The sequence below is a fragment of the Apium graveolens genome, chromosome 1, assembly GCF_009905375.1.
Source record: "Apium graveolens cultivar Ventura chromosome 1, ASM990537v1, whole genome shotgun sequence".
In the NCBI taxonomy this organism is placed as follows: domain Eukaryota; kingdom Viridiplantae; phylum Streptophyta; class Magnoliopsida; order Apiales; family Apiaceae; genus Apium; species Apium graveolens.
This window is the reverse complement of record NC_133647.1, coordinates 52,818,637-52,828,984: the sequence shown is the minus strand read 5'-3', so window position 1 is coordinate 52,828,984 and position 10,348 is coordinate 52,818,637. Positions and strand designations below refer to the sequence as shown.

General features: G+C 39.7%; 1 protein-coding gene and 1 non-coding gene across 2 annotated transcripts; one reads left to right on the top strand and one right to left on the bottom strand.

The window, feature by feature from the left end:
- Positions 1-731: 731 nt before the first annotated feature.
- Positions 732-9,423, top strand: LOC141670596 (uncharacterized). The gene is made up of 3 exons (XM_074476560.1): positions 732-1,199; positions 1,503-1,631; positions 9,226-9,423. The coding sequence occupies exons 1-3, from the start codon at positions 732-734 to the stop codon at positions 9,421-9,423; spliced, it is 795 nt and encodes a 264-aa protein (XP_074332661.1).
- On the bottom strand, positions 3,043-3,149 carry LOC141680948 (small nucleolar RNA R71). Its single transcript, XR_012558454.1, has one exon. It is a non-coding gene; the product is annotated as a small nucleolar RNA R71 (small nucleolar RNA).
- Positions 9,424-10,348: the final 925 nt, after the last annotated feature.

Genomic DNA, 10,348 nt, shown 5'->3' with positions numbered 1-10,348 from the left:
AGTCTGTGATGTGGCTGAGGGTGATGGTTTTGGAGTCTGTGTCTCTTCTTCTTTGTCTAACATTGTAGATTGATCTTCAAATCTTAAACTATTTGTACGTTCACAGCAAGCTCTAATACCAATTGTTATGCCCTTATTCAACTGTAGAGGGGGGGATTGTGAATACAGTTAATACAATCTATTCGATAAATCTTCAACATAATCAACAGTTTTTACATTATCAGATAAAAACTTATTACAAAAGTACTCTCTCGAAAGGATGAACAATTATCCTTGAGAGCTGCTAGGTTATGCGAAAGATATAACAATATCGCAATGCATATAGCATGCACATAAACTGTGCTTTATATAGAGTACAACTACAAATGTATAAGGAATCCTTTTCTATTGAAAACAAGGAAACCTATACTATTGCTTTTGAGATAAAGTCCTTCACCCTCTTGAGTTCCTGTTTCCTTTTCCTCCTCGAAGATTAACTGATGTGACAAATACTGATTTCATTATCCGTTGATATCATCATCCTTTGAAATCATTATCCGTTGATATCCTATCATCCGTTGATATTTCATCATCCGTTGATGTCATCAGAATCCGTTAATATATAAGTTCTGATGTGAACTTCTGATAGTTTCTGTTTGATATCATCAATTGCTCCTAACAAGATTACTTCTGCATGCATTACCCAGTCAAGACTGTGGTCAGTGTGCAAAATTTTCCTGCTAACACAGAATATGCAATTGAACAGAGGTACCACTTCTGTAGAAATAGAAGCTTTACAAATTTTTGCCAAGTGGGTTATGGACATTGGAGATGGCAAGGTCTATCCTCAAGAAAGTGAAGCGTTGCGTTGTGGTGAAGATGATATCATTATTCCAGCGGAGTTTATTGATTTAAACAATGAGAATTCGATTGACAATATGATGGCAGCGACGTATCCTCATTTCTATACTAAATGTCAAGATCCGAAGTATTTGAGTGAGAGGGCCATCTTTACTCCTACCAATCACATTGTTTACCATATCAATTCTCTCATTGGTGAGAAGTTACCCGGTGACTCAATTTCATATTTTAGCATTGATACTACTGAAGATTTTGGAGGTACAGAAGCCGATTTAAATCATACATTTCCAGTTGAATACCTTAACTCCATCACCAAACCAGGGTTACCACCTCATGAGTTGAAGTTAAAAGTTGGTGCAGTAGTCATGCTAATGCGAAATTTAAATTAGACACTATGGTTGTGTAACGGAACACGAATGATTGTTACCAAGTGTTTTAAATATTGTGTGGAGTGTGAAGTCATATGTTGGTCATTTGTTGGTACTCGGCATTTTATGCCGAGGATGGAATTATGTCATAGCGAGAGTCGAATGTCGTTCAAGTTGATTCGAAAACAAATGCCACTTCAAATATGCTACGCAGTGACAAGTAATAAATATCAGAGGCATTTATTAGAAATCATTGGTTTACTTTTACTGAAATCATGTTTCACCCATGGGCAGTTTTACGTTGTTATAAGTCAGGTAACATCATCAGGTGGTTTGAAGATTTTTGTAGATGATGATAGTGGCATGCCTACTGACGTTACCAAAAATGTTATGTACAAAGAAGTATTCTACGCTTTGCTAACGGTTTAGTGTTGGAGGCATTATGTAAATGTCAGAACAATATATATTATTTTAAGTACCTCCTGTATTTTGTTGTTCATGCAGAAGCCTATACATTTTGTTTTGTTGTTGTACTAAAATTTATTCAATCCTACAATATTACATAAAGTTTCACCTTGCAACTTGAAGTCAAGTTTAATGAAGAAGAAATTTACAAATTCAAGTAAATTTGTTATATCTCTACCTGACCATAGCACAACAAAATCAGAATTACATAAAGTTTATATTGCAACTTTCAGAAGTTTGTAAGAAATCACATGTGAAATTACCCCAGAATGTTACATTCTTTATCACATTATGAACGTCTATGAAGAACAATGCTTAAAACAAACTAATGATCACAGTCTTCATCTTCTGGAACAACAACAAAAGATACAGCATAATGCCTTTGAGCATATAATGTCAAAATGTAGGATGAAATTGAAGATGTCGGCTGACCGTGTCCTCAAGTTATACCATGCGAAGAATGTACTATTCAATGGTGAGAATGAAATTTTATGTAATTCAACAAATATTTGGGTAATCAAGTATTACATTACAGTCAGTTGTATGAATACATGCACTGTCTTCACAATCCAAGGAGAAGGTGTTGATGTTAAGTGGCATTTATGTCAACTTATAATGCTTCGTAAAGCTTCAAATTGATGTTTTGTACTCAACTTATATGTGTTTTTGATGTGTTTTTGAAGTGTTTTGCATTTCAGGCATAAATAAAGGATCCAGGTGATTTAGCATTGCTTTTGGCACCGTTGCCGGGGACTCGGTGTTAATTTCTAGTTTATGTGTTTGTCCTCAGTGATCGTTAAAGTTCATTGACTCGAATATTGTTACTTGTTTCCTTGTCATATTTCAGGCACTCTAGCGAGCGTGTATGCATACGCGTTCGTGGTCTCATAAGAGAACACTGGATCAAGCCGAGGAAGAAGTTATGGTACAGAAGAAAGGTGGGGAAGAAGCAAAAGTTAAGGAAGAAGCACTAGTTGTGATGGGAGATCAAGCAGAAAATCTGAAGGTTTTGATGGACTATTTTCAGCCTAGGATCAATGATATTCAATCCAACATTATCAGACCAGCCAAATCGGCTAACACCTTTGAGATCAAGTCGAGCATGATTCAGATGATACATAATTCAGTTCAGTTTGGGGGTTCTCCTATAGAAGATCCCAACATGCACATCAGGGATTTCATCGAGATCTGCAACACTTTCAAGTTCAATGGCGTGTCTGAAGATGCTATTAAGTTGCAACTTTTCCCATTCTCTTTGAGGTTTAAGGCTAAGTGCTGGTTACATTCTCTACCCATAGGTTTTATCACTAAATGGGAGGATCTTGCTCAAAAGTTTCTCACTAAGTTCTTCCCAATGGCAAAAATGGTTGCAATCAGGAATGCTCTTACTCAGTTTGCACTGCAATCTGGAGAATCTTTATGTGAGGCTTGGGATCGATTCAAAGAGATGCTTAGGAAGTGCCCACACCATGGCATGCTTGATTGGATGATCATAAACTATTTCTACAATGGTTTAGGTGCACAGTCTAGACCTATGCTTGATGCAGCATTAGGTGGAGCCTTATGGGCCAAAAGCTATAATAAAGCTTATGAATTGACTGAGCTTATGGCATCTAATGAAACCAGAATCCAACGCAGAGAATATCGCAAGGCAAGGTAGGAGGAATTATAAAAGTGGATACATCTACTGCTATAGTTGCTCAACTTCAAGCTTTGACGATGAAGGTGGATTCTTTGGCTAATTATGGAGTTAATCAGATCACTGGTGTTTGTGAGCTTTGTGCGGGAGCACATGAGACTGAGTAGTGTGCTATTTCTAGTGAATCAGCTCAGTTTGTGAGCAACTTTCAGAGGTCACAGCAGCAAGCTCCAGCCACTTATCATCCCAATAACTGTAATCATCCAAACTTTAGCTGGAGCAACAATCAGAATATGGTGCAACAGCCTTATCAGCCATACACAGCAAAGCAGTATAACCCTCCTGGTTTTCAACAACCGCAATATGCACCAAGGAAACTTCAACTTCAGCAGCTGCCTTAAGAAAATGAAAAATCTGAATTGGAAGAGTTGAGGCTTATGTGCAAGAGCCAAACAGATTCTATCAAGACCTTGGAGAATCAAATTGGGGAGATTGCTAATGTCTTGCTAAATCGACAACCTGGTACACTCCCTAGTGATACTGAAGTTCCAGGAAAGAGGGAAGCTAAGGAGTAGGTTAAGGCAATTACATTTAGGTCTGGAAAGTTTGCGAATCCTGAAAAATCTAAAGTTCCAGAATCTGAAGTTGTGGCTGAAAAAGATGAGCCTAAGGAAGCAGAAGTGGAACCAAGGAAGACAGTTGTTGTCAACACTCCTCCTCAGGGTAATATAGAGGAAAAACAGGTCTATCCTTCACCTCCTTTTCATAAGAGGCTGCAGAACCAAAAGTTGGATAAGCAATTTGCTAAGTTCTTGGAAGTTTTCAAGAAACTTCACATCAACATACCTTTTGCTGAAGCTCTTGAACAAATGCCTAGTTATGCAAAGTTCATGAAAGGTATTCTCTCTCCGAAAGTGAAGCTCGATGACTTAGAGACTGTTGCTCTCATAGAGGAATGCAGTGCTGCAACAAAAGTTGCCTCCAAAGCTTAAAGAACCTCTAAGCTTCACTATTCCTTGTACCATTGGAAAAGTGTCATTCGACAAATGCTTATGTGACTTGGGAGCTAGCATCAACTTGATGCCTTTATCTATCTTCATGAAGTTGGGTCTACCTGATCCAAAGCCGACATACATGTCCTTGCAGTTGGCCGATCGCTCTATTACATATCCACGAGGCATTGTGGAAGATGTATTGGTCAAAGTGGACAAACTCATCTTTCCTGCTGACTTTGTTATTCTTGATTTCGAGGAAGATAAGAATATTCCCAAAATCTTGGGAAAACCTTTCTTGGCTACTGGCCGAACCTTGATTGATGTGTAGAAGGGTGAGCTCACTATGCGAGTTCAGGATCAGGATGTCACCTTCAATATTTTTAATGCCATAAAATTCCCTACTGATGAAGAGGAATGCTTTAAGGTGGAGTTGGTCGAATCTGTGGTTACTTCAGAATTGGATCATGTGCTAAAATCAGATGCCTTAGAGAAGGCCTTATTGGGGGATTCAGATAGTGAAGATGATGAAAATGACCAACAGTAATAATATTTGAATACTTCTCCTTGGAAGCGAAGATTGGAAATGCCTTTTGAATCTCTTGGATCGGAAGAGCTGAAAAATTTTCCAAAGCGCCTCAAGCCATCTATTAAGGAAGCTCATACTCTTAAGCTTAAGCCTTTGGCTGAATATTTGAGGTATGTGTTTTTAGGTGATGCATCTACTTTGTCTGTTATTATCACAACTGACCTTTCAGGTAGTGATAAGGTAAAGCTTTTGAGAATTCTTCGAGAGTTCAAATCGGCAATTGGATGGACTATAGCAAATATCAAGGGAATCAACCTTTCTAATTGTATGCACAAAATTCTACTAGAGGAAGGAAGCAAGCATACTGTTGAGCAACAGAGAAGGCTAAATCCGATCATGAAAGAGGTTGTGAAGAAGGAAATTCTCAAGTGGCTAGATGCAGGGATCATCTATCCCATTTCTGATAGTTCTTGGGTGAGCCCAGTTCAGTGTGTGCCAAAGAAATGAGGTATCACTGTTGTTGCGAATGAAAAGAATGAGCTCATTTCTACTCGAACAGTCATGGGGTGGAGGCATGAATTATAGGAAGCGGAACAAAGCTACAAGGAAATATCACTTCCCTCTTCCTTTTATTGATCAGATGCTTGATAGATCGGCTGAGCATGAGTCTACTATCTTCTGGATGGTTATTCGGGTTATAATCAGATTTGTATTCCTCCAGAAGATCAAGAGAAGACTACATATTCACATGTCTATTTAGTATTTTTGCATTCAGCAGAGTTTCTTTTGGGCTATGTGGTGCACCATCCATATTTTATAGATGCATGATGGCTATCTTCTCTGAATTGATAGAAAATAATGTAGAAGTGTTCATGGACTTGGAACTTCTTATGATGAATGCTTGCAATATCTTGGGTTAGTGCTAAAAAGATGCGTTTAGACTAATCTAGGCAGAAATATCATTTTATGGTGCGCCAAGGCATCATTCTTGGGAACAAGGTCTATAGTAAGGGTCTCGAGGTAGATAAATCCAAGGTGAGGGTTACTGAAAATCTTCCTCCACCAATTTATGTTAAAGAAATTCGCAGTTTTCTTGGTCATGCGGGTTTCTTTAGACGTTTCATCGAGGACTTCTCTAAGATTTTGAAGCCGTTGTGCAACTTGTTAGATAAAGATGTTCCTTTCATGTTTGATGAAGAGTGCCTTGTTGCTTTTGAGAGCTTAAATAAGAGTTTGATCATGGCACATGTCATAACTGCACCTGATTGGACTGAACCATTTGAAATGATGTGCGATACAAGTGATTTTGCAGTTGGAGCAGTTCTTCGGCAAAGAAAGAATAACATATTTCATGTGGTCTACTATGCTAGTAAGACCCTCAAAGGTGCTCAAATGAACTACACCGCTACTGATAAAGAACTTTTGGCTATTGTCTATGGTTTTGAAAAGTTTTGATCTTATTTACTTGGGACGAAGGTGACAGTTTTCACTGATCACGCTGCTATTCGCTATCTCATTTCGAAGAAGGACTCGAAGCCTAGACTGATTTGATGGGTTCTTTTACTTCAGGAGTTTGAATTAGAGATCAAGGATAGAAAAGGGACTGAGAATCAAGTCGATGATCATCTCTCTCGTTTAGAGGATTCAAGTGCAACTTCACATGATAAGTCTTTGATTGATAAGTCTTTTCCCGATGAGCAATTGTTTGGAGTTCAAGCAGAAGAACCGTGGTTCGCCGACATTGTGAACTACCTTGTGAGAAATGTTATGCCTCCAGACTTGACTTATGCTCAAAGGAAGAACTTTTTGCATGAAGTGAAGTGGTACATGTGGGATGAGCCATTCCTATTTTGGCAAGGAGATGACCAAATCATCAGGAGATGTATTCTGTAGTGAAACGGGGGGGGGGATCTTGTGAGATTGCCATTCGACTGCTTATGGAGGACATTATGGTGGAAAAAAGACAATAGCTCGTATTCTTCAAGCGGGATTCTTTTGGATGACTTTGTTTAAGGATGCTCATCAGTTCATTTTGAAATGTGATCGATGCCAGCGTGTGGGTAATATGTCCAAGAGGGATGAGATGCCTCTTAATGCGCTTCTCGAGGTTGAGGTCTTCGATGTTTGGGGAATTGACTTTATGGGGCCATTTATCTCATCTTGCAATAATCAGTATATTTTGTTGGCGGTTGATTATGTCCCGAAATGGGTAGAAGTCAAGGCTTTGCCGACGAATGTTGTGAAGGTAGTGTTAAATTTCCTTCATAAGCAGATATTCACAAGGTTTGGGACTCCAAGAGTCATAATCAGTGACGAGGGATCGTATTTCTGCAATTGCAAGTTTACTATCATGATGCAAAGGTATAATGTGAATCATCGTATTGCTACAGCCTACTATCCTCAGACTAATGGTCAAGCTGAGGTATCTAACAGAGAGATCAAGCGCATTTTGGAAAAATTTGTGTGTCCGTCAAGAAATGATTGGTCTTTAAAGCTTGATGAAGCTGTTTGAGCGTATCGAACAGCATTCAATACTCTGCTAGGCATGTCACCGTTTCAACTGGTTTATGGGAAAGGTTGTCATTTGCCTGTAGAGCTAGAGCACAAAGCGTATTGGGCTTTGCAGAAGTTGAACCTTGATATGGATGCAGTTGGTAAAAAAAGAATGCTTCAATTGAATGAACTCGACGAGACTTCAAGCATATGAGAATAATAAAATGTATAAGGAGAAGGTCAAGAGGTGGCATGATTGGGGTCTAGTGCTCAAATCATTTGTGTTGGGGCAATAAGTTCATTTGTTTAACTCTCGTCTCTGTGTTTTTCCTGGAAAGTTGAAGTCAAGGTGGTTAGGGTCGTTTGTTGTCAAAATTGTGTTTCCACATGGAGCGGTGGAGATTTTTGAGAATGATCCAGGCAAAGCATTCAAGGTAAATGGACATCGATTGAAGCATTACTATATAGATACGGAAAACCGCGAGGTGGTTAGTGCCATTTTGTTGACAACTTGATCTCACGATTCTACGATAAGCTAACGACGTAAAGCAATCGCTTCTTGGGAGGCAACCCAAGTTTATTATACATTAGTAGGTAGAGGAAGAAGAAAGCAAGGAGAAAAACACATAAAAATCATAAAAAGAAAAAAATCCAGTGTCAACTACGGTAGCACGGTGCGCCTGCGCTGCGAAGCAGGGCGGCCACGTTGATCTTCCAGTAAGTGCGCGCGCCCGGGCTGGTATATGTGGAGGCCGTGCTGGTTTTCCAGTAGCATGGCGCGCCCGCGCTGCCAGGCGGGGCGGCCGCGCTACATTCATGTAGTCGAAAAAAAGAGAGAAAGAAATAACATAAAATCGGGGGGTTTAATATAAAATCAATCCAAACCCGAATTTTACTCTCCCACTTCCATATTTCCCATCTCTAAAGCAATTTCAATCAACCCCATTACTCCCATAATCAATTCCCACTTATTTTCCATAACCAATTATATTCTCAAATTCCTATATATACACACACACTTATACACAAACTTCTCCATCACTTCTCAAATTCTCAAAAACAAATCTCTCTTAAACACTTATCTTTTCTCTCAACTTGTTCAATTTCAATGGCACCCAAAAGACAAAGAACTCAAGTAAGCAGCAACACCACTGATTTTTCTAGTTTTGGGGGTGTGAGGCCCAGGTTTGCAACTCCGGAGGCTGAGGTGGAGTATACAAGGCTACTTTCGAAGCCCATAGCCAATAAGCGAGGTTTTCTGCCATCGGGGAAAGATGGTAAGTTGTTGGAGATGATCATGGAGATGGGTTGGGTTGCTTTTTGCGAGGCACCCACTGTTGTGCCCATGAGTGCGGTTCGCGAGTTCTACACGAATGCGAAGGCGGAGAAGAATATATTTACTGTGGTGAGGGGGTTGACGGCATAGTACAGTGCTGAGGTGATTCGGAGGGTGATTGAGCAGCCCGAGAGGAGGCCAGATCAGGATAATTGGAACGAGAAGATGAGGGAGGATTTTAACTTAGATTTGATCGTTGCTACATTGTGTGTGCTTGAGACTCACTGGAAGTTCAAGAGGGGCACGAATGAGTATGCCACTTTCTCTGCATCGTGCATGAACAGGTTCCCACGTGTATGGAATTCTTTTATTTGTGCCAAAATTATGCCATCTTCTCACGTGCGTGATGTTACTATGGATCGTGCATGATTGTTGTTGGGCATTATTCAGGGAGACTATGTGGATCTCGGGATGGTGATTCATCAGGGTATTTTGAGATTTCTTCGTGGGAGTACTATGGGTTCTATGCCCCATGCGTCGATTGTGACGAAGCTATGTGTGGCTGTTGGAGTTCATTGGCCCGCACACAAGCAGCTTCAGCTTCCTAGTGCTCCTATTGACAGTTTTACGCTGTTGAGTATGCGGGAGTGTACGGTGGGAAGCCTGATCTGAAAGGGCTTGGTTACTCTTATGACCATCTACCATGTGGAAAACCCGCTCCTCAGGAATATGCTGGAGGGATGAATAAGGCGAGCAGAGCCGTATGGAGAGCTCAGTTGGGAGAAGCCGGTCTTTCCCAGTCTCAACAGCAGCAGCAGTAAGCAGATGATAGTGTTGGTTTGGGTTTAACGCAGTATAGGCGCTTAGCGAGGAGGATGGATGCGTTGCATAACATCCTGGCAGGGTTGCACATGATCTCACCCAGGCGTTGGGGACAATATTCAGAGCCACATGAGTTGATATCCAGTGGGTAATTTTTGGTGAGGACTGTGTGTATCCACCTCTAGACACTCCACCCATTGAGTGTGATGATCGTGATTCCGAGTAGGTATTCCTGTTATTACCTTCACTGAGGACAGTGAAAATTTTAAGTTTGGGGGTGATAGTTTAAGGAATATGTTTGTGTGAGTCCATATAGTTTGTATATTCATGATAGTTTAGTTTATATAGTTGAATATTTATTATGTAGTATTTTTTATTTTGTTATTAGTATGTTGCATATAATTCATGAATTTGCATTATAACATGATCCCTTAGTTAATTTGCGATTAATTTGTGATATTGATGCAAGTGTGGTGATGTCATACTTAGGAATGTTAATTTTTATCGAGTTGATTTGCATGCTAAAAGCAAGTTTTTTTCACTAAGTCAAATAGGTTGCTTGTATGCTAGATCATGATCATGGTTTGTTTGTTTTTCGAGGTTTAATCGCATGTTTATATGAGTAGTCTAGGGTTGAGTGAGATGGAGCAAAACGCACTCGCTCAGAAATTGAAAATAACATGGATATTTAAAAAAAATTGGAGAAAAACATAGGATTTCAATGCTAGTTGTGGCTAGGTGTCAAATGGCTAGTAGCCGGCTCATTTTATATGAGTAGTCTAGGGTTGAGTGAGATGGAGCGAAACGCACTCGCTCAGAAATTGAAAAGAGAAAAAAAAGAAAAAAAGAAAAAAAAGTGTTATGTATAATTAATCACGTGAGTGGGCTCTTTAATACTTGAGTTATTAAGTTCTTAGGGGACTT

Coding starts and splice junctions, on each gene's coding strand:
- LOC141670596 (XM_074476560.1), top strand. CDS start 732: ATGCAATTGAACAGAGGTACCACTTCTGTAGAAATAGAAGCTTTACAA. Junction 1,200..1,502: donor TGAAGTTAAAAGTTGGTGCA/GTAGTCATGCTA, acceptor ACCCATGGGCAG/TTTTACGTTGTTATAAGTCA. Junction 1,632..9,225: donor TATTCTACGCTTTGCTAACG/GTTTAGTGTTGG, acceptor TCCTATTGACAG/TTTTACGCTGTTGAGTATGC.